General features: G+C 43.5%; 1 protein-coding gene across 1 annotated transcript; it reads left to right on the top strand.

The window, feature by feature from the left end:
• On the top strand, positions 1–22,004 carry LOC108115871 (protein serrate). The gene is made up of 15 exons (XM_017227502.2): positions 1–246; positions 2,038–2,646; positions 5,806–5,923; positions 6,419–6,606; positions 10,402–10,456; positions 10,917–11,232; positions 14,031–14,164; positions 14,288–14,463; positions 14,715–14,970; positions 16,368–17,096; positions 17,459–17,653; positions 17,707–17,802; positions 19,077–19,448; positions 19,536–20,143; positions 20,300–22,004. Exons 2-15 carry the CDS (start codon positions 2,404–2,406, stop codon positions 21,053–21,055), a joined length of 4,242 nt encoding a protein of 1,413 aa, XP_017082991.2. The 5' UTR covers positions 1–246; positions 2,038–2,403; the 3' UTR covers positions 21,056–22,004.
• Positions 22,005–23,393: the final 1,389 nt, after the last annotated feature.

Here is a 23,393-nt window from a genome sequence, read left to right as displayed (position 1 = left end):
GCCTGAAGCGCACGCAGCACTCAGCGGAAGTGTATTGCCACCACTTTGAAGCGGTTTCGGTGGTTCAGACCAAGCCACTGTTCTCTTAAGTCCACAGACAACCACCAAGTACCAACGCAGTACTCTCGCGTGACTTGCTCCGCCCCGTGGATGCTGCTCGAGGGCTGGAAATGCCGCAGGATTCGGTTAACGCGTTTAGTCGAACGCCGTGCTTTGAGCGGTGATGAGCCCTCTTTTCTGTCAACGGTAAAACCCCTCCTCGAATTGGATTATTGTGTGAACCCATACCCATAACCAAACCAAACTCATACCATAAACCCCATACAACAATTGTGAAAGTGTTAAATGTGCCGCAATCGAATTAAATTGCTTGCTGATTACAACAAATGATGAAGAGCAATCAACTGAAATGCTCGGTGGAAGAAAAGCAAATCGAAAGATCGACAATCAGCCGACATTTTCTGTGTGTGTTTTCATGTGATTAACTCTCCTGAGCCTGAGATCGTGTGAGCGAAGAAAAACGGAAATACCTTTCAATTAAATACAATACATTAATATATATCAAAATACAATGCCGTAAAAATTGTGTTCAATCAAAGGCGAAAAGTAAAAGTGCAAACAATGTGAATATTTGCAAAAACGAGTGCCCCATTCCGGGGGAATCGGTGGCCACAGTGCGCTCCATTGATAACGCACACAGCCAGAAAACAGGGACACAAACACGGTCTACGAAGTGGAATTGAAACATGCCAAGTGAAAGAGAGAAAGAATAAAAAAAAAACAGACCCAACTAGTTCATAATGCACGGCGATAATACAAATAATAATAATGGGCACACAGAAAGAAATTCCTAAGAAAATTAATTGATAATGAAAGACATTAAAAGGGAGGAAATAAGAATATATAAACAATAACTTAAAAATAAAATAAATAGAAACTTTGAATTCGGAGAATTTATGAAATATTTCTAATAAAGATAAGACCTTATTTTTGTTCTGTGCTTAGGGAGAAAAGAGAGATAGTGAAATCAGTAAGCTTCTGAATGGGTGGTACGAGCATGGGAAAGCCCACGATCCAGAGAGCGAGGAAAATGCTCCATGCACTGGCTCACATTCAATGATTTCCCATATGCTATGAATTACGGATCTACCATGGTCCACAGCTTATTCAGATCGTTTAAGTCAAGAATATTCTGCTTGCACAATTATTTGATAAATCAGAGTATGTCAAGAAGGAGAATTATCAGGAAATAACCATAAACTTTAAACTACAAATAGTAGATATAGGGTATGCCATAGTTTCAAAGCCTTTAGCAGTTTATTCATCGTTTTGCAAATTGCAAAGAGTAGAGAGTGAAAGTATGTAGAGTTACGGGGAGGTAGCTGCATCATCCACTTGCAAAAGCCACTTCCGGTCATGCCCTGCAGCAGCAACATCAACAGCCGCAGCAGCAGCAGCATGAGCAAAAGCGGCAGCATCTGGGTTTCGATTCAAAGTCAACGACTTCCGTTTCGTGCCAAAGCCGGGAGGAGGCCCCAAGCAAATTACTTAATTAAATGGACAATTAACACCCGAGCAGGAGGAAGCTGGGCGGGATGAGGGGCCAAAGGCCACGGGCGAGAGGGAAGAATGAGTAATGTGGACAAGAGTGAAAATATCTGTAAATTAATATGCGCACAAGATGCAAATTGTTTGTGGCCAAAGACACGGCTCCATGGCAGCAGCAGCAACATCGGCACCAACTGCAGCAGAAACTGCAGCAGTAACCACCAGTAACAGCGTTAAATTAACATAAATTGAATTGCATTTGCATTTGCTGCACGTTGCCGCTTTTTGCGGTCTGGCAAAAGTAAATGTTGCTGCGGTTGCTGGTGGCACTTGTTGCTGCGGTTGCGGTTGCTGCTTCTGTTGGTGCTTCTGCTAGCTGCGATGTTGCTACTGCTACTGTAACTGCGTGTCAATTAGCGTTGATGATGCACAGTGAAATAGATTTTCCGCAGCCCGTTTCAATTCCATTTCGTTCGACAATTGTTACAGCAACATCATCGCCTATCATCAAGTGGAAGTGTTAAGTGTGAACAAAACAAACGAGAAGTACATACTAAAGCCCATATAAATAATAAATAATTGTGTGATAACAACATTAACAACAAAACAAAACAAAACGAAGCCAGAGTGGAGAAAATGATACAGCATCCAGAATACGATCAGTGCCGCCATATAGAACAAGTGTAGTGGAAACTTAGACAAAGGCACACAAAAATCTGCATACATGGGCTAATTAAGGCTGCCCAGCGAATTTACATTTGTGTTTTTTGGTGCCAATACAAAGTGAATCGACAAAAGCAAAAAAAAAACTCCATCTAGATCCCAACCAGCATCACGCTCTCAAACGCCCTCAGTATGTACAAAATGTTTAGGAAACATTTTCGGCGAAAACCAACATCGTTGGCGGAATCAACAATAGAAGCAACAGAAGGCACAGCAGACAGCCTGAGAATGTCCAAAAAGACGGCGACAAAAAGGCAGCGTCCAAGGCATCGGGAACTCAAAATCACTGCCCTGCCATCGACGATCCGCGATTGTTGGTCATTAAAGTCTGCCTGCAACTTAATTGCTTTAATTTTAATACTGTTAGTCCATAAGGTAAGCAAACCAACATGCAAAAAAGATCGAACTTCCCAAAAGCAATAATCGAAAAAAAAGCCCCAGATACAAATACATGCGGGTGTAGTGTCTCGGTAGAAACAAAAAGCCAAAAAATATACAACAAAACCAAAACTCAAAGTTGATTCAACCCATGTGAATTGGCAAATGGCTGAGGGCAAAGTTTTGATGGGGGACGTAAATAATGATGATTTGGGTTTATTTTTGAGTGATTTATCAACTCAGCATCCAAAAGACTTGTGTTTAATGAGAGCTTTTTACGCTGGAATTTTCTCACAGCAGTAAATCAAAAATAAATCAATATGCTAAAGAGAGATTCTTAAATAGTTCCTTAAGGAAATAATACATTGTATTCATAAATTTAAAAAACCCTAATAATTCTTACATTTAGATACATTTCATTACATTTTCTTAATGATTTTTAAGGCTCTTAAAGAAGGCTTCCTCGGAAAATTAAGTTGTTAACGTGGGCTTACAGTAATCAAATGTAATTTTATTGCCATACACAATCAATTTTCCAGCAATTTGATACCTGCACTTAGTCCATATTATCCCCAACTATCAAACATTAAACTGGTATTTGAATAAAGCCATTCTCCGGTTTCTATAAAAAGTCTCTGACTAAGAATTCCGGGCAAAGGTTTAATAGGATCGCACCGAGGACCCCTCGAAAAGTGATCCGCCAGATTAGTGGATCCGTTCTATCGCCGAAAACCATCTCTCCGAAATGGTTCCCACATGGCAACGGTAGTCGAGGCCCTGGCTGTGTTTTCGTCTTTTCGGGGTGTAGCCGTCATAAAGTGTTACACAAAGTGCCTAAACATGTATTGAGATGCCAGCGGAGATGCCCCGAGCGGCAATTAAACAGGCAAAGAGGCAGAGTCGGAGAACCAACGGCAGCCAACGGTTCAGAAATACATAAAAATTAATCGTTGGCCGGAAAGTTATAGGGAGTTTAAGGGGGGGTCCGAGAGGGGGGCCTAAACAACAATTTGATTAATACGCCACTGATCTCAAGAGTCAGACATTAGAATCCGAAGAGCATGCGAGTCCCAGAACCCAGTCCCAGTTCCAGTCCAGAAGACCATGCCGACCGTGGGGCAATCAAATTGATTACACACATTTATCTACTTGGAAGAGGGGATTGCATTGATTTAGGGTAAGCGAGGCGATAAAAGTCGCCGGCAGCAGCATTGGACCAGAGCGGTCCCACTGCAACTATTTAGTTGTTAATGAAGTAAATAAAAGTTAAATATTTTGTAGCGGCGATTTATGGCCGACTTCCAGGGAAAACCAGGCAGCCACTAAGCCAGTCAACCGGACAACCGATTCTGCGATCATATCGCCTGGGTTCACATGGGCCCATGTCAGTTGAAATTAACCCAGTTACTCTGCCAAGTAGGGATACCGAAAAAAAAGCCAGAGAAGATCTTTCTCATTTGAGCTGACATTTATTGATCATAAGCTGTGTATTAAACGGACTGCGAAATATGCATAAAAGGCCAAAAAACCGAAATGAGCTGGCAAAACGAGCTCCCACGTTGCTGATCTGCCTGCACTTAATGGCCAAGTTTCGTTTTGTTTTCCTGCCAACTGCAGGCTTAATTAAAACTTAATTTCACATTAACTTTGTGTGTCGGCTTCATTAAGCTTTCCGTTTTTCCCTACCTTACCTCCGTTTTACATGTGGCGCCATATGGGCAGCACTAATTCCTTAAGCATTTCTGGTGGTTTATCTAATCGAATTGATTACGTCAAAGTTTGTCCGGAATATTAGCGGATGCACCTGCCCCATGAATGAGGAGCACTGCCCGAAGAAATGTGATAAATAAATAGTAAGCAGCCAGAACCGGTTACGTGTGGCATCTCTCGATCGTCGAGCCAAGAATCCAATCAGTTTGAGGTCCCAGTCCCAGTCGCAGTCAGCGTTGCAGTGGAGTTTCAGAGACGAGGCCCAAACAAAAGGAAATCACGAGAAAACGTTAAGAGAAACCAAACAGAAACTGGCCGAGAATGGCGAGGGGTAAGGAGGGAGTTGCATTTGATTGATCTATGGCATGATCAACAATGCATGTGGCTTCAAGCTGAAGTTTGGTTTTTGTCGGCCTTTATTTTCATTTTTATATGAGACTTTATCTGCAGCTGCAGGTGAGTCGAAACTGGCCGATGCCGTTAGCCAAAGAGCCCGGGCTAAATTGCAATTTATTTCTAATAAACTTATCAACACTGCCAGCTACCAAAGACCATGACAATAAATTCACTGAAATATGAAACCATAAAAGCAGGAGTTCCGAGATGGCCAGGAGTTTTCATTAGCATATTTTCCGCGAAGCAGAACCCATCCGCCGCCTGGTAATGAACCCTAAAATACAAAGTTGATGGCCAAGATGGAGCTTCCAGAGGCAAGAGCTCCTTGGGTAAAATATGATAAGCGATTTGCCGGAGAATAGTTAAACTTTATGTGCCATTTGTCAGTAGCGTTCGAGTGAGAGAGCGGCGATCTAATGTGTTATTAATTTTATGGCAAATGCTCCTATCGATGGGCCCGTGATTTGTGGCCACTTCAGGCTACAACTACGGATTCTGCCACGGATTCCAGCTGGCACACAAAGGCATTCTAAATTATACAAACTGCTGGATATCTCGTTTGATTAAGTGAGCCGAACCGAACAGTTAAGCCGCTTTTGTTGGGGAAAATATTTCTCATTATTTTCGTGTTTCATTTGCTGCCAGATTTATCAGGCTCCTTTCATTTGCCTACCACTTTTACGGTGTTCACTCCGGTCTTCTGATTTTCCTCTCTTGTATCGATCTATCTATTTTTGTTTTTTTAATTAAAACCTCTACCGCAGCCCAATCAGAGCGCCCTAGGTGGCTTATTAGCTTTTACAACCAGCGAACGAGCTGGGATCACAGCCGAATCAGATCCATAAAGTGTTGAGCATATTATTCGATTTGGAATGTTAACTAAGGAGAGGAATAGTGGGATGGGGGATTGGGTATCGGTTTGGGATTCACTTCGTTATGGGTCATGATTGATTTGAACGATTTGAGATCTCGGGGTGCTTGTTTTCGTTACGTTGCTTTGCTGATGTACTGGCATTTTCGATAATTTTTTGTTTATGTTCTCCACTACAGATATCCGCAGCTGGTAACTTCGAGCTGGAAATATTAGAAATCTCAAATACCAACAGCCATCTACTCAACGGCTATTGCTGCGGCATGCCAGCGGAACTAAGGGCCACCAAGACGATAGGTAAGTCCATGTCCAACTTTATTGAAGCACCAACTGTGAGATGTATGATTTTTTATGGGATTCTCGCTTGTCAAAGAAAGTTAAAACGTCGTTAAAAATGCGGTTTTACTTTTGATTTCTTGCGACTTTTAAAATGGTTACAAGTTTGTAAACTTTACAATGTTTTGCTTGTTAAAATATTATATTTTCTTATTTATTCCTATAAAATTTTTAAAATATTAAATAAAAATGCAAAATTCTCTGTGGAATCCATCCGGATTCTTATGTTCTTCGATATTCTTTATCTTGCTTCCCCAAAATAGACGGTCAAGGCTCTTTGACTATCAGCAGAATTTGCACTCTGCATATTTTTTCGCTACTATTAATGTATTCTCTTATATTTTTAACGATCCCCGACAATTATGCAATCTTTCTGTGGCAGCGAAGTCTGCATGTCCATATACTATATACATATATTCGCAAATGTGATAACCCGTGCTGGAATTCTAATTTCAGGCTGCTCGCCATGCACGACGGCATTCCGGCTGTGCCTGAAGGAGTACCAGACCACGGAGCAGGGTGCCAGCATATCCACGGGCTGTTCATTTGGCAACGCCACCACCAAGATACTGGGTGGATCCAGCTTTGTGCTCAGCGATCCGGGTGTGGGTGCCATTGTGCTGCCCTTTACGTTTCGATGGACGGTAAGTGCATAATTTCCCATAAGCCATATAAAACCATATTCCCATGCTATTCTCTCAGCAAGTAAGACGCACGCTTTTGGCACGAGCTCTCTTTTTTCGTCGTCGCAGTTGTGGGGGGCTTTCATTATTGTTTTTCGACTTTAGATAGCTCGGTTCCGCCTGGAGAGCACCCAAGCTGAACTGAACGATAAGGTCGAGCCGGCAACAGAAATGTGAATGAGCCAAGCTCGTGCCGGATTGATAAGAAAATGTGTTTATGAAAGAAAAAAAAATCAGAGGGGCATAGTCTATGTGGGGATTTCCACAGCGAATACTCTCTCTCTTTAGTTTACTTCCTGTGACCAAAAATTCCAGCGTGGGCTGCGAAGGTTTCATCGAGCGTGAAAATTCCAAGGCACAGAGGCTAGCACCAAAAGCGGCTTACTCATACTCGACCAAGTCACTTAAAAACCCTTGGCCAGCCCATCATCATCTTGTGCCTCCGCGGAGATTCTCCCGTCAGTAGCCGAAAAAAGCAATTAAAAATTGTGTTTCATGTTTTAAACTTCTTTGCCGGGCAACTCCTAAGCGGCTTTCGGTTAATTAAGTGAGCATAATGCGGGCTTATGACTGCCAAAATGGTAAGGAATAAAAAATACAGAAACATACTGAAAACATACGAACCGAGAAAACATAAAATAAACGTGGCCTGGTCGGCTCTTAACTCGGTTAAGGTAAAAATGTAACCTGACTGGGTGTAGTCGCAGAATTGAATTAAACTTTTGCCTTTGCTCGGTTTTATTTCGTTGTTATGTACGGGTGTTGTTCTGCCGGTTGTTAGCTGCTGTTTTGGCGGTGTTCAAAGCTAACTTGGCTAACAATTACACGCCTTGGCCAGGTCGGTGTCCAAACAAATACGACTGCGATCGGTACGTTAGAGCACTTGGACAAAAAGGTTATAATAATCAGGAGCTAAATTGGGAATATATTAAAACTTCCAACATCAGTTTAAGCAATCTTTTCCCTTCATCAAAAACAATTTTAATAATTTAAACTATTTAAAAGATTTTAAATTAATATTTATCATTATTATTAATCATTAAACTATACTTGCTCTAAAACGCTTTTAAATTTTCCATTAAATTTAGGTCTTAAATTGAAAGAATTTATGTAATTGAACAGCAAATTAATTTAATTATTTCTCGAGTGCAACAGAATTTGCAGTCACCGTTGACGCCGACGTCGGCATGCGCATGCGCCGTCGTTTACATTAGGCAGGGGCAACTGTGGCTGGGATGTGGGGGCTGTGGAGGATGCGGGGGAGAAGGCATGCGTCAGAGCCGGGTCTTGGTCTTGGGTCTTGGTCTTAGTCTTGGGTTTTGGGCTTGGGGATTGTGACTTGAGGCTTGGTGCTTGGGGCTTTCGTCTGGCCTGCCTGTTCTGTGTGCCTCCACCATTCCCATTCCCCGACCGAAAGCAAAGTCGTGGCCTGAAGTGCGGACAACCTGTTTCGTGGGAACATTACCTTGTCGCGCTTGTCGCTCGGCCGATGGCGATGGCGATACGTTACGCTTCGCTTTGGTTTCGCTTTAATCTTGTGCCTTTGCCAGTGCTTTTTTTTTCGCCCAGCTAGCTCCTCAGCTCCCCAAACTCAGCTCACATGTGACTGAGTTGAAAACTGTTACTGGGTACCTTTTTGAAAAGCGAACGAAACCCAGCAAATTCTGCATACCAGCCAGCGTAATATTCGCCTGCAGACAGTCAGTCAGTAAGCCAGTCTGACTGTGAGGCACCCTCAAGAAGCCTTTCACAAACTCATGAAAATCTTCAAAAAAACGAAAGACAAAAATCAAGTAAAAAGAGCTGCCGATATGGTCGCAATTGTCCCACTTTTTATTGAATGACTTCTTCTGCGGCTGCTGATTGAGTGAATGGCATGTTAAGACTCATAAACATGACTTAGGAAATACTTGAGCCCGGCCTCAAGAGCACACATCATAACATATAACATCGGCGGGCCTTCGATGTAACTGTCAAACACCGACTTCACCTAGGGTACCGCTCTCCTACTACTAACCTCATCCACAACCCCATCCACATCCACCTGAAACAGCTCCAAACGAATTTCACTTGACAATATTTTCCAAGTTCCAAAAGCCTGAAGATCTGGAGTGCGCGTGCGCAGCCATTGAACGTTGTCGAGTGGTATTTGTGGTGCCAGTTCCACTTTTCGCTCAAGATCAATGAATGACTGCCCAAATAAAATGTGTGTTTTGCTCTGTGGGCTTTTGATCCATTTTGCTACCTCCACAAAACATATTTCGTTCGAGATGAAACACTTTTTGGTTACCCATGGGCTTCCATTAATGAAAGTACTTTAACCGGAGACAAGGTTCTTCAACTTTGTGTAAACATTTCGGTGGCCAATTCACTGACTTCAGAATTGTCTCGCTGAATGCCACTTGATTTGATTGATTTCGAAATCTTGAAAAGAGAAAATTTGTACAAATCTGTACAAAAATAGCATGTCTCCATCTTTGTTATTAATATATAGATTAAAACCTGCTCCCATTGGCTCTTTCATGTCTGGCATTTCGTTTTTTATGAAATACAAAACCAAATGCATCGCCATTTTCAATTGATACACTTCCGCTGGCATTGCCATGCGCCATATATATCCGTATAGTCAGACGGATCATGATTTTAGCTCGAGCCCGGAACAGAACGTAAAATGACAGCGATACTGTCAACGCGTGGAAATTGAATGGAGATGGAAATTTGAGTCAGGGTGGTCAATTTATGGTTGGATGGATTTGTAAACTGTGTCAAGTTGTTATATTTTTTCTCGCTGATGTTGATCCGACTGCAATTAGCCAATGTCTGCTTTGGACTGATTTAGTGTCGCGTCGCCAGGCAATTACATGGGAATCCCCTTGGCCTGCCCTGTTCCGCCCATCGGACCTCGACTTGGCGACTGCCTCCCACTGCTAAATGAGCATTTCCTGGCATCCAGCGGCGGCATCCAGACATTGTCGACGTTTAATTGCTTTCTGCCCAACGAGAAATCTTCTACGGCCGCTCCGCTCGAAAATACAACAACAAACAGCGAATCTTCAATTTTTTATAGACCCATGCAAAGAAGAAGTTGGAAAAAATCAGAAGAAGTTCCTACTTTCGTAGATCGAAACTGGGAATGCTCTGGGAAATTAATTAATCGTTTTATATTAGTGGCTTTGAATTAACTAAACAGTATAATTTGTGTGAAAGTTGTTTATTATTTTAGATTGATGATAAGAAGATTAATGATGAGGCAACATTTCTGATTTATTTCTTTGGAAAAATGATGTACATAATCTCTTTCCATCTTATTGAACTTTTTGCTAAAACTGACTAACTTTCCCAAAAGAGTATTCGAACAAAACAAATCTAAAAATCAAAGAGAATTGTGTCTGCATTGCTTTTTCGCATTTTGTTTTTGGCCAATTGCAATGCCATGGACAGCGACATGGACATGGCCAAAGTAAAGTCTGTTTAGAAAGTCCGCTTCTCCTGCGTGAAATTAAAGTGTTTAGCTTTGGTTTGCTTCGCTTTGTTTTGTTTTTTGTTTGTTGTCTGATCGCTTTGTTCATCTGTCTGTTGGTTTCTTGTTTGTTTTTTTTTGTGTTTTTGTATTTTGGTTCGTCGGCCGTTGCGTTGTCTTCATTTGCATGGCGGGCAGCCTGAGATTAAACTGTCCATTAGCGTCAGCGCAGAGTCAAACTTGAAAGCTCCAAACTAAATGCCACCTTCTCCTCCTCTTTTCACGTTCAATTACAGAAGTCGTTTACGCTGATACTGCAGGCGTTGGATATGTACAACACATCCTATCCAGGTAAGTGCGGTGGCAATTGCAGACTTGTGCTCGTTACCACAGCCCCTTGTTGCAAGTTGCTAGTTGCATGCTTCTTGTTGCACGCTGCTCGTTATTGTTTGCTAGCCAGGCATTTGGCTTAATTAGCAAGTAAAGACGCAAAAAGGTACACTCAGAAAAACTCAAATATAAAAGCTGTTCGAGTAAAAGTAAGACCAACGATCAATCGTTTATATAAAATGTAAATTGATTTTCTCTGAGTGTACCCTTAAGCGCCCGAAATGGTGCCAACAAACTAACTAAATTCTCCTGCCCACATCCCATCTCCCCAAATGCCTCCTGTCCCATTGGAACGCCAACGTTGATGCCACCAACAACGAATCGGACGACAACGACAACAATTGTCATGCCACGCTCGCCTCCAATCGGAATCCCAAACCTAACAAAAACAACACCCAACTCCGTACCGAATGAAATGCAGATGCGGAGAGGTTAATTGAGGAAACATCATACTCGGGCGTGATACTGCCGTCGCCGGAGTGGAAGACGCTGGACCACATCGGGCGGAACGCGCGGATCACCTACCGTGTCCGGGTGCAATGCGCCGTTACCTACTACAACACGACCTGCACGACCTTCTGCCGTCCGCGGGACGATCAGTTCGGTCACTATGCCTGCGGCTCCGAGGGTCAGAAGCTTTGCCTGAATGGCTGGCAGGGCGTCAACTGCGAGGAGGCCATCTGCAAAACGGGTTGCGACCCCGTCCACGGCAAGTGCGATCGTCCGGGTGAATGCGAGTAAGTAGCTTACTTACCTACGAAACCTACCTGTTTTTTTCTATACTTTACTTTTATCCATACATCTTGTAATTACGACCCCCTGCCACCCCGTTTAACGATGTGATTATGACACTTTTTGCATATGGCCACTAACTTTGGGGCCGGCTTAATGGCCCTGGCCTCGAAGTCGCCGGTACACCATTGACAGCCAGGCTCACCTCGCTCGCACAGTTATAATAATGGCCGAGAGTGGTTTTCTTTTTGCGCGAGATCGGTGGCAGAGAAATGGGTTCTATAGTGCTCACATGGGGCGCTTTTTACAGTCTTTGACTTTTTATTCCCCATCACCTCTTTTTTTCGAGGCTAAATGTGTGAAATAGTTGGCAGCGTTTCTCTCAGGAAAATGCCAATCAGTCGATGGCGATTGCAGTGATGAGAAATGTCTAGGGGCTTACGTATTAGTAACTGCATTATTTTTTATTTAAGATTTTTAAAAATAGGCTAATTTCTGAGATTCCATAGCTCATATCACAGCCAAAACTAATGGTAGATCGGAAAGGATTGCATTTTTCGAAAACTATTTTTCATTATATTCGAATTGTGTTCAAGGTTTTTTTATTTTACGAAAAATTTTTTTTTTCGATTTTTGAAATTTTTGTAAGGGGTACCATCATCAAAATTGCGAAAAATTGGCAAAAATTCCATTTTTGAAATGGGTGAAACTGTGAATACAACTTTTTTATATAAGTCAAAAGTGGCACAGGAAAGGTGTTAGAACTGAATTTGGATGAAAAATGACGAAGTTATGGGGTTACAACTGTAGTTTTTTCAACCAAATATCACTTTTTTTACGTACGGAAAAGAACTGCAACTTTCTTTCCATTGATCCAATCGTTTTATTTCCCAATCAATCCGCATTCCTTATTAAATTGTTCACACTCGGTAACTGCCCATTTGGGAGATAACCCGAGTGCTATAAAGTTGTAACCAGGCATATAATCTGCAATCAAGTGCCAGTACCGATGCGATTCCCGGCGAGAGAGCAGGCTAATCAAACGCCCGCACGATGGCCAAATGCTGATCGGGCCAGGAACTCCTCCTCCTCATCCAACTTCATCTCCTTCTGCTCCGCTTTCTTGGTTAGTATTTTCAGTCCGCCCCTTAGGAGCGGTCATGCTCAAACGATGGCAACATGGAGCGACTGGCACAGCAAGAGCTTCAGACTTAAATATACTGTAAAAAAGCAAAAGATCTTATGGGAACTAACATTTTTGTTACTTAAAGTAAAAAAACTAGTTCTTAAACTATTTAGTTATCAATGTTTAATATTAGTGTATTACATTTTCACAACTTTATGGTATTATTTCTTTGTAAAACAACACGATCTTATACATTTCTTTCTGTGCACTTCCAAGTCCCATGACTGCAGCACGAAAAAACGTTTGTGCTTCGGTTGTTCCTGTTGCAGTTGCTGCAGTAGATGCAGCAGCCGCATCAGCAGCAATAGTTGTTGCAGTTGCAGCAGCGGCGGCAACAGTGGTTGTTGCCGTTGTTAATGTTCCAGCGTAACACAGAATACGTGAGCCAACGGCCATGATTGCATTTCTCGACTGCATCATGATGCTCTGTCAGGCATCCTATCCTCCAGTCCAGACCGTCCACCTCCTCTCGTCCTGATTCTAAATAGCAATAATTAGTGTGGCCTAGAAAACATCAAAAGTCAGCAGATTTCCGCTCCAGCCGCAACAATTATAAGTCAGAAGAAAAATTACTTTTGCTGTTTGCACGTTGCTGGCCCATTTGCGATTTGTTGGCCCGGCCAGAAGAGCCAGAGCAGCAGATTTGCAGCCAGATAACAACAGGCTGCCGTTTTAATGAAATCATAAATTACCGACATCGAACGGCGATGTCGACTATCGCCGGGCATGACGTGATGCCCAGAGCTTGTAGAGTTAGCACCTCGCCGGGCGATAACTCGATACTGGATGCCCCGGCAGGCTAACTTTGATCCCACTGCACTTTGGCGTGTTGCGGCGATAAAATCGCAGTTTCTTGCCCCAAGCTGGAGCAGGAACGGCAATTGCAGAAGTGGCCTGGCCAACTGGCTGCACTGCCACCTTAGCATTTGATGCATCAAGGCCAAAGTTCAGAGTGACCCAATTCGGTGGTTGGCCAGAGCCAAATGCGTTCCCAGGCCAAATTGAAATGTAAGGAAACACCAGAGTCGAAATCGCCGGATGAATAATGGGCGAATGTTTTCCCAAGATGCAGATAACCTTCGATGTTCTCTAGGATTGACTTACAATTACAGTACATTAAACAGACAATTTTTAACTAAAACAGGTACTCTTAAAGCTATTTTTGAAAATGGTATACAATTTTTCAGCCATTGGGTTTTTGCTTGCAAATAGGAAGCAGTTTCCTGTGAAGTTTCTTCTTTTATGGTGAAATCTGTTCCCCTGCTGCAGATATCATCTGTATGCTATCATATACTTCCATGCAACAAGCTCACCTTTCAGCTGGGGGTTCTACGCCTCATCTTGTAATCAAAGTTATGCTTACAAATCGGTCTCATCTTCATTTTTCTGGACTGTGTTTTCCCAAGATCCAGATCTAAAAGAAGATCACCTTTCGGCCAAGGTCTTTAAGGCTCCATTTTGCAATCAGAGTTATAGTTTTTTGTTGGGGGAAATCTTTTCCCAAGCTTCATGAATCCTTCAACTTTGAACTAACCTTTTGACTAGGGTCCTCTATGCTTCATTTACCAATCAGCAAGTGCAGACCCAGACTCATCAAAACTTCGATTTAATCCACAGATGCAGACCTGGCTGGCGGGGTCCATTGTGCAACGAGTGCATGGTCTATCCCGGTTGCAAACATGGTTCCTGCAACGGCAGCGCCTGGAAATGCGTCTGCGATACCAACTGGGGTGGCATATTGTGCGACCAAGGTAAGTTACCTGGCAATTACCAGTGGAAATGGGGACTTAAAGTGGGAAGGGGGTATCATCGATAATATCGATGCCTCTGCCTGTCGTACACATATCTCATAGTTTTCTTTTCGCCCTGAACAGATTTAAATTTCTGCGGCACCCATGAACCCTGTCGACACGGCGGCACCTGCGAGAATACCGCTCCGGACAAGTACCGCTGCACATGTGCCGAGGGCCTCTCGGGCGAGCAGTGCGAGATCGTGGAGCACCCCTGTGCCACAAGACCCTGCCGCAACGGCGGCACATGCACGCTCAAGGTAAGTCCCAGATTTATGCACTTTTTTGCAACGCCATAAAATAATTTAATACGCTCTGGATGGGCCCCCCATCCTGCATTCATCTACGCGGCACTGAAAGAAACTAGAGTAAAAGGCAGTTTTCATTTAATATCAGCAGAAAGTTTTATGTATGAAGTTAGTTCTTAGAACCAAGTTATATTCATTTCATGGTTAGATATTTATATAACATATAGAATATGTTTTGAAGAGTGTACCTGTTATCTTTGCAGCCAACCAACCGAACGCAAACGTCAATGTATCGGACAACGTACGGCAGGAGCAGCATGGGCAGATCGGTAAATCGGCGCAACTCGATGCGCAGCCTGGATCATCTGCGCCCGGAGGGGCAGTCGCAGAATGGAAGCAGCTCCTCGGGATTATTTCTGGGACTAGGATCCGTTGGCTCCCTGCAGCTGCAGGGGCAACTTGGCCCAGACTTCACTTGCGGCTGCGCAGCCGGATGGACAGGACCGACATGCGAAATAAGTGAGTTTTGATTTAATTTTATTCCACAGCACGCGATTAGCCACAGCTCAGCTGAATATGGCTCTTTGTCTGGGCAAGTTGGCCAAGTTGCTCGTTGGTAGATGTTGCCGTTGTACACTGGTGTTGCTGTTGGGCGACGATGTTGCTGTTGCCGCTCGATCATGCAATTGAGCACACACGCATTTGACTGTAGCGAAATGAAATGAAATGAAATGAAACGTAGCACGCACAGGCTGTTATTGTTGCCGGCTTTGGGTTTATTATGATTGTTGTTGCCACGGTGGTCCGGTGAATTTGGTCGGTTTGCTTCGGTTTTGCATTCCAATTGGAGCACGACCGACACATTCACCAGAAACTATTTGCTGGCCAATGCAATAAGCCGTAAGCTAATTGAGTTGCCATTCCCAAAACGAATGAGTCGGCGTTGAAGGATTAACATTTGTATTGCCAGTTTTTGCCTTACGTACATTGGCATGCCAATTAAGGGACTTGAATAGTTGGCAACAACTCGACTTGATTTATTGAAATTTCAATGGTTTGATTGTATTATTATTGTGCCTTGAAGTTGTTAACAATTTACTTAAGTTTTGATACAAATGTAACTTTTTTGTTTAGTTTTAAAGTAACAAATTAGACTCCAATCATAAAACTTGTTAACAAACCTTCCAAATGTCGTGGGAAATAATCAAGACTTTCATCTCCAAAAATGAATTTTCATAAAAGCTTAATTAAGTTAAAAGTTTCCCAAGCTGCAGCTGATCAAGAATCTGACCCTATTTGCGGCTAATGGCCAGCCAAGGGTCAGAACTTTATTTTGGGGTGCCCTTCTTATCAGACCCTCCGTAAAAAAACAAACAAATGAGTTGCGTGCTGCTGTAAAAGAGGGGGAAAAAGGAGTAAAGAGAAGGAAGCATCGTCTCCTGAAGATTTCAGGCAACCGATAAGACAGGCACGCAGGCTTAAACTGCCTATACCAATAATACCCATGCCCATCCGCCAGTCAGTTCATTGACTTGAGCCCGGGCTAAGAGCCACCTGCTCAGGCTTCTGCTACTCGAGAGCTCAACAGCAAAATCAACACATTCACCGAGAGAAAATGAGTTCTTATGTCAACATTAAATTATAATCAACTAAGTGGTTCTTAAAGTCAAGAATCAAGTCTAAAAATATTCAATAGTTGTCGTTAACGAATAAAATTATTAACTTAATAAAATTTTTAATAATCTCCGACCACGCTCGATGTTAACCATTTAATTAAGAATATTGTAATAGACATTGCGATTAGTTAATGGAAGAACTTGATTTCGTTTTATTTTCTACATTTTTTCTCAGTGCTTGCATTTTATCTGTGGATGGCACTTAACAATCTGCTTGAATTTCCCCTCATTCCTTTCCAGATATCGATGAATGCGCCGGGGGTCCCTGCGAGCATGGTGGCACTTGCGTCGATCTAATCGGCGGCTTTCGGTGCGAATGTCCGCCGGAGTGGCATGGCGATGTCTGCCAGGTGGACGTCAACGAGTGCGAGGCGCCGCATTCTGCCGGAGTGGCTGCGAATGCTCTGCTGACTACTACGGCTACTGCTATTATTGGGAGTAATCTGAGCAGTACTGCTCTACTGGCTGCTTTGACCAGTGCGGTGGCATCCACATCCATGGCCATTGGACCCTGCATTAATGCCAAGGAGTGCCGCAATCAGCCGGGTTCCTTCGCCTGCATTTGCAAGGAAGGTTGGGGTGGTGTCACCTGTGCCGAGAACCTGGACGACTGTGTGGGCCAATGCCGCAATGGAGCCACATGCATTGACCTGGTCAACGACTACAAATGCGCCTGTGCCCCAGGATTCACAGGTCGTGATTGTGAGATCGATATCGACGAGTGTGCCACTTCACCCTGCCGGAATGGGGGTGAATGCGTGGACATGGTGGGCAAATTCAACTGCATTTGTCCACTAGGATATTCAGGATCTCTGTGCGAAGAGGCCAAGGAGAACTGTACTCCATCCCCTTGTCTTCAGGGTCACTGCCTTAATACACCCGAAGGATACTACTGCCACTGTCCTCCAGATCGCGCCGGTAAACACTGTGAGCAACTGCGTCCGCTCTGCTCCCAGCCGCCCTGCAACGGTGAGTAAAAATAGCCAAGACCTCCAAGATGCCATGGGAACCGATCTTACCCCGATGAAGACATCATTAAGCTCATCAATCGCAGATTGCCAGCTTTTTGTCGTCTTTTGAGAGACGCGAGATTCCTCGGGCATACACTTGGAAAATAGTTATAGATATAAAGAAACTTTCGATAGCTTAAATTCCTGAATTTCTGAAGAATTTCTAATTTATCAATACCTTCAAATATTTTGACTGCACCTAAGGGATAGAAGCGTTTATTCCTTTTTGAATTTAAATATTAATATTTCAAGTTATATCAACAAATTTCCCAAAGTGTAACCCAGCGTTAATAAGCCTAATCATGTCCCCCAATCCAACAGAGGGCTGCTTCGCCAATGTCAGCCTTGCCACAGCAGCGACAACGACGACGACAACAACCACTTCTGCGACAACCACGAGGAAGATGACCAAGCCAAGCGGATTGCCCTGCAGCGGGCATGGCAGCTGCGAGATGAGCGACGTGGGCACCTTCTGCAAATGCCATGTGGGCCACACCGGCACCTTCTGCGAGCACAGTGAGTAATCCACATACACAGCCAAAGATGGCAAACTCATTAACTTTCCGCAGATCTCAACGAATGCTCGCCGAATCCTTGTCGAAATGGGGGAATTTGCCTTGACGGTGACGGCGACTTTACATGCGAGTGCATGTCGGGCTGGACAGGTGAGTCGCGTCGGGATGAGATGAGTTGAGTTGAGATGAGCTCAACTGAACTGAGGCGAACTGAGCCGGGTTGAGTCGGGTGCGCTTTAAGCGGCCAGGCCGCCAAAGTGAACGTCAAAGCGTTGCAACAAGTGCAGACTGCAAAAGAAGTGCCGAAGTCGGTGCCTAAATACCCTTGGGGCAGGCAGGTCGTTAGCGGAGATTAGCGAAAGTAATCCTAAAGAAAATAATGTATTACCAAGGATAAGATACTCTTAAAATCAAACTGCTAGGAGTATAGCTTAAAATTAATATGAATTTCTAGAAAAATCAGTCAATGACTATATATCTAAAAACCTAAATTAGTTATTCAGAAAACAAATATTTTTATAATCCATCCCCTTAACATTTACAACCTTACTAAGTAGTTTTTACTACTCCTTCCGAGAGGGCATAAAAACCTGCTGTAAGCCGACTGACTGACTGGCGCATTATCAACGCTTGGGGGCTTTAAATGGGCGCGAGACGAGTGTTGGCCACGTTAAGAGCGCTACGCTCTCACACACACGATCGAGTCGGTCGCATTTATTTGAACATTGAAAGTCGGCAGTCATTACGGCCTCAAATTGAAGCGAATGCGGCTGAGCCGCGAAGCTTTTAAAAAAAATATATATCTGCGCGTTAGTCGCAGTCTTCGTAGCCGGCGAATGTATTTGCCACATGTGGCAGCCAAAATCACCGAGGGGGGCCAACCGCAGCTAGGCCGAACCTTTGCCATGATTTATGTTTGTTTTTAATTTGCGATTTGCATATTTCACGCGTTTCGCTTTTTTGTCACAGACACAGATACAGAAAATGAAAATAGATTCGGCCACAGTTTAGACAGAGATACAGACAGTACCACATCGATCTTTGTCGGCACACTTTTACTTTTCAATTAGTTCGAGCCAAGCCAACGGTCATGGCAATCCTCTTTCTATGAAATAAAACTCCCACACTCCCAATAAGTTTGTTGTCTAAGTCTTTCGTTTCTCGGAAATCTATTTTTGCTAGAAACTACGATCAACGTTTGAAGTTGTAAAAGCCGAATTGGCACATACAAATGGGTTGTCTAGAAAGCTCTACATAGTTTTAATAACTGAGGGGTCTATTAACTTCCACCAGTTAGTTAGCTCCCACTAAGTTTGTTTCCTAAGTCTTTTGTTTCTCAGAAGTCTATGTTGCAAGGATAAATAATTTAAAAAAAGGTTTTATTGTATTCCTAAAGCAATTTTTTTTTATTTATCTCTGTGTAGGTAAACGCTGCTCGGAGCGCGCCACAGGCTGTTATGCCGGTCAGTGCCAGAATGGTGGAACCTGCATGCCCGGAGCCGCGGATAAGGCTCTGCAGCCGCATTGCCGCTGTGCGCCCGGTTGGACTGGTCTTTTCTGCGCCGAGGCCATTGACCAGTGCCGTGGACAACCGTGCCACAATGGCGGCACCTGTGAGTCAGGAGCAGGCTGGTTCCGATGCGTCTGCGCCCAGGGATTCTCCGGTCCGGACTGCCGTATCAATGTAAACGAGTGCTCGCCGCAGCCTTGCCAAGGAGGTGCCACCTGCATCGATGGCATCGGCGGTTACAGCTGCATCTGCCCACCAGGACGTCATGGAGTGCGATGTGAAATTTGTAAGTACAGATTTATATTGAAAGTTTTTATTTCAAGTTTCGAGAAAATTGGCTTACATAATATTATATTTCAATCTCTTTTCATAGTGCTCTCTGACCCTAAGTCCGCATGCTTAAACGTGAGCAATACCATCTCTCCATATACTGCCCTAAACCGAAGTCAAAATTGGCTGGACATTGCACTGACAGGAAGAAGTGATGAGGACGAAAATTGCAATGCCTGTGTCTGTGAGAATGGCACGTCCCGTTGCACGAATCTCTGGTGTGGATTACCCAACTGCTATAAGGTGGATCCACTCTCCAAGTCCTCGAATCTCTCCGGCGTTTGCAAGCAACACGAGGTGTGCGTTCCGGCACTCAGTGAAACCTGTCTTTCTCCGCCCTGCAATGTCCGAGGAGATTGTCGAGCTCTGGAACCATCTCGAAGGGTTGCTCCGCCCAGTCTGCCGGCCAAATCCAGCTGCTGGCCCAATCAAGCCGTGGTCAACGAGAACTGCGCCCGGCTCACCATCCTCTTGGCCCTGGAGCGTGTGGGCAAGGGTGCATCGGTGGAGGGTCTCTGCTCTCTGGTGAGGGTTCTTCTGGCAGCCCAGTTGGTCAACAAGCCGTCAAGTCCTTCTGCACAGGAGCAGGGCACACTCATGGTGCTTTGCGATCTCAAAACGGGCACCAATGATACCGTTGAACTAACTGTGGTAAGTGCTTTAAAAATTCTTTAAGAATATATACTTTGAAATTAATATTTTTATACATTTTTTTAATGGTTATTAACAAGTTTATTAAACTCTTTCTTACATTATAAATATTGCCAAAACTTACTCTAACCGCAATTTTCTACTTTTCATTTCCAGTCCTCCAGCAAGTTGAATGATCCCCAGTTGCCGGTGGCAGTGGGCCTGCTGGGTGAACTCCTGAGCTCCCGGCAGTTGAATGGCATCCAGCGTCGCAAGGAACTGGAGCTGCAACATGCCAAGCTGGCTGCTCTCACCTCTATTGTAGAGGTCAAGTTGGAAACGGCCCGAGTGGCTGATGGATCGAGCCACAGTCTGCTGATTGGAGTGCTTTGCGGCATCTTTATAGTCCTGGTTGGATTCTCTGTGTTCATCAGTCTGTATTGGAAACAGCGTCTGGCTTATCGCACCAATTCAGGAATGAACCTGACTCCCTCCCTGGATGCACTGCGTCACGAGGAGGAGAAGTCGAATAACTTGCAGAATGAAGAGAACCTGCGGCGGTATACGAATCCGCTGAAGGGCAGCACGAGTTCCCTGCGGGCGACAACTGGAATGGAACTCAGTTTGAATCCCGCTCCGGAATTGGCTGCCTCCGCGGCGAGTAGTTCCGCTTTGCATCGCTCACAGCCACTATTCCCGCCCTGCGATTTCGAGAGGGAATTGGACTCCAGTACGGGGCTTAAGCAGGCACACAAGCGAAGCTCTCAGATCCTGCTGCATAAAACTCAGAACTCGGATATGCGGAAGAACACAGTGGGCTCGCTGGACAGTCCGCGAAAGGACTTTGGCAAGCGGTCAATCAACTGCAAGTCCATGCCACCCTCATCGGGCGATGAGGGCACCGATGTCCTTGCCACCACTGTGATGGTTTAGCCGTGATCTCACCAAACAACCAATCAAGAAACCAACCAGCCGCCCACAGCCAGCTCAAAGTTCCAATTGCCACAGCACGGGCGCGATTTCCAAGTGCATTAGTAGAGTAATTAAAACTAGGATTCGATTTAGGCTTAGAGGGTATTCCACATGGAAATGGTTCTGCAGAAAACTCTCTAACCTAACTTCAAGACTATTTAGGTAAGATTGGGTACAGAAATAAATTAGCTAGTTAATCAAGCCATTCATGGCCACGGCTTGAGCAAATTTATTTGTATACCTGATCTTATCCTAAGTCGAAACCAGTTTAATGGCATTAGAGTTTGGGAATACAAGTATAAATACACTTAATTTGCCTGCTTCAAGTTCTCTATAAGCACGAGTTAACGGAGTTTGATTTTTTGAATTTTAAAGGTGTTTCCTGCAGAGCCAGATCGATGTGGTCATCCAAAATATATAAGTTAGCTAATGTAATTCCTAACTCTTCTCTTCGCTAAGCAACATCCTACACAGTGTGATATTTAGTGTAACCCAGGCGCGCATTTACATTCATTTAAAAGTATATAAAAATATATATATTAAAGATAAAACAACTCCTTGGCTAGCACAAGCTGTATATAGTTCTCATTTAGGATCGACGCGCTCAATATGATGTATAAGCTGTAAATACTGTAAATTAGCAGTTACCGTTATTGTATTTTGTCTATAGATAGAATCCTAGTATTAAACTAAGAACCAGCCGCAACGCGTTAGACTTTAAAAGTTGTTTGCAATTGTACGCAATAATTTGAAATTAAGATCGTAGTTAGGTAGCTGTGTAACCCCGGGTAAGATTCAAACGATTTTGTATTGTATTATACCTATGTGTGTAGTAATATTTATTTATTATATTAACTTTGATTTAGAAGCAATAAAGCAATATCAATAAAGATAGTAAAAGAGATAATAATTTGAAGGCATTTCTTAGTTTTGGAATATTTAAAGCATTTTTCGGTAAGTAACTCTTTAATATTATAACCCTTAAGTTTTTATTTCACTTTTTCATTCTAAACTTAATCGGGTTCACTATTTATATTCAACATTAAAACATTTTTCGAGTCCTTTGAAAATTCCAATGGGCTATAAGGTAGTTATGAACTGTTTGACTCTTTTTCCATCGAAATCATTTCCTGTCATTTGGACTCGTCTGGATCGAACTGAAATATGTTCGGTTTGTATTGCGGCGATCGCATTTGAAATATGCGCTAATTGAATGTGAAAACCAAATGCAAGTTGGGCACTACAACGGATCGAATCCGAAGAGAAGACCATCCGATCGGCACTCAAATGGAGAGACTGGCGAAACAGATCAGAAGCCAAAAGGAAAGAAAGCGAAATCGACCAGCGAGCAATGCATTTTGCGTTGTTCGGTTTCTAATTAAAATACCAAAAAGAGCCAGCCGAAACACACAAAACTAAGCTCAGCGGATGATCAAGGCCCGAAGGAGTGGATTCAGATACGGATACTGAAGAGGTGGCGGGGGTTTGCCACAACGTGCGTAAATTTCGTCAGCGGTAAACTCGGCTCGAACAAAACGAAATGGCCGGGTTCTGGTGTATGAGTGTGTTGTTAATGAAGCAGAAAATGCCAGGAATTTTCGCTTGATTGTGGCTGCCTCTTGTTCTCTTATATTCCGCCTTCCACATAAAAAAAATTTAACATTTGGCTTTAGACTTTGAGAGTTTAAGGTCTAATTTAGTAGAAAAGATAATACATTTTTTTCACAGTCATTAAAGAGATGAAATAGTAATAGTAAAACGGGTATAAATATAATCTTTAAATAACTTATGGAAATTTCTTTCAGTGTACGGCGGCTCAAGTGTTTTATTTAGTTATTGAACAGCGCTATCCAAGGCCTGGGACTTTGGTAGCCGCCCTTTTCAAACCGCTGCAGTCGAGCGAAAATTTAGCGGCATTTTTGGCGCTTTTTTCTGTATTATTTCTCCTGCCAAGCGCTCGGCTGATGTTTCGGTGGTTGTTGCTGTTTTTTAATTAACGCGCGATACGTTTTCAACTTTGAAGGGCCAAGGAGCGCACATGATGGGCATATAACTCATTGGAATTATGGTGGAAAGGGGTAGCCAGTCAACCGACCGGAGGTAACAGACGAAGAAGAGGAAACGGGCCAGCGGGCCTGGGCTGCGAGCTAAAGTTGTTCGGCCAGAACAGAACGTACATAAACTTTATCCGTCTATAATCTAAATATGTTTCTCGGTTGCTCTTTGCGCCGTTGTCGTGGCTGTTGCAACAATTTGCAGCAAATTGAAAGCCAATTACGTTGTTTGCAGCATGCCAAGG

The sequence above is a fragment of the Drosophila eugracilis genome, unplaced genomic scaffold (assembly GCF_018153835.1).
Source record: "Drosophila eugracilis isolate 14026-0451.02 unplaced genomic scaffold, ASM1815383v1 contig_367, whole genome shotgun sequence".
NCBI classification, from domain to species: domain Eukaryota; kingdom Metazoa; phylum Arthropoda; class Insecta; order Diptera; family Drosophilidae; genus Drosophila; species Drosophila eugracilis.
The sequence above is the reverse complement of the archived record's forward strand: the minus strand, read 5'-3'. Positions and strand labels throughout refer to the sequence as shown.

Excerpts from the sequence above, each read along its gene's own strand:
- LOC108115871 (XM_017227502.2), top strand. The coding sequence starts at position 2,404 with ATGTACAAAATGTTTAGGAAACATTTTCGGCGAAAACCAACATCGTTG. Across the intron at positions 14,165-14,287 it reads TGGCATATTGTGCGACCAAG|ATTTAAATTTCTGCGGCACC; the intron begins GTAAGTTACCTG and ends CGCCCTGAACAG. Across the intron at positions 20,144-20,299 it reads ATACCGTTGAACTAACTGTG|TCCTCCAGCAAGTTGAATGA; the intron begins GTAAGTGCTTTA and ends TTTCATTTCCAG.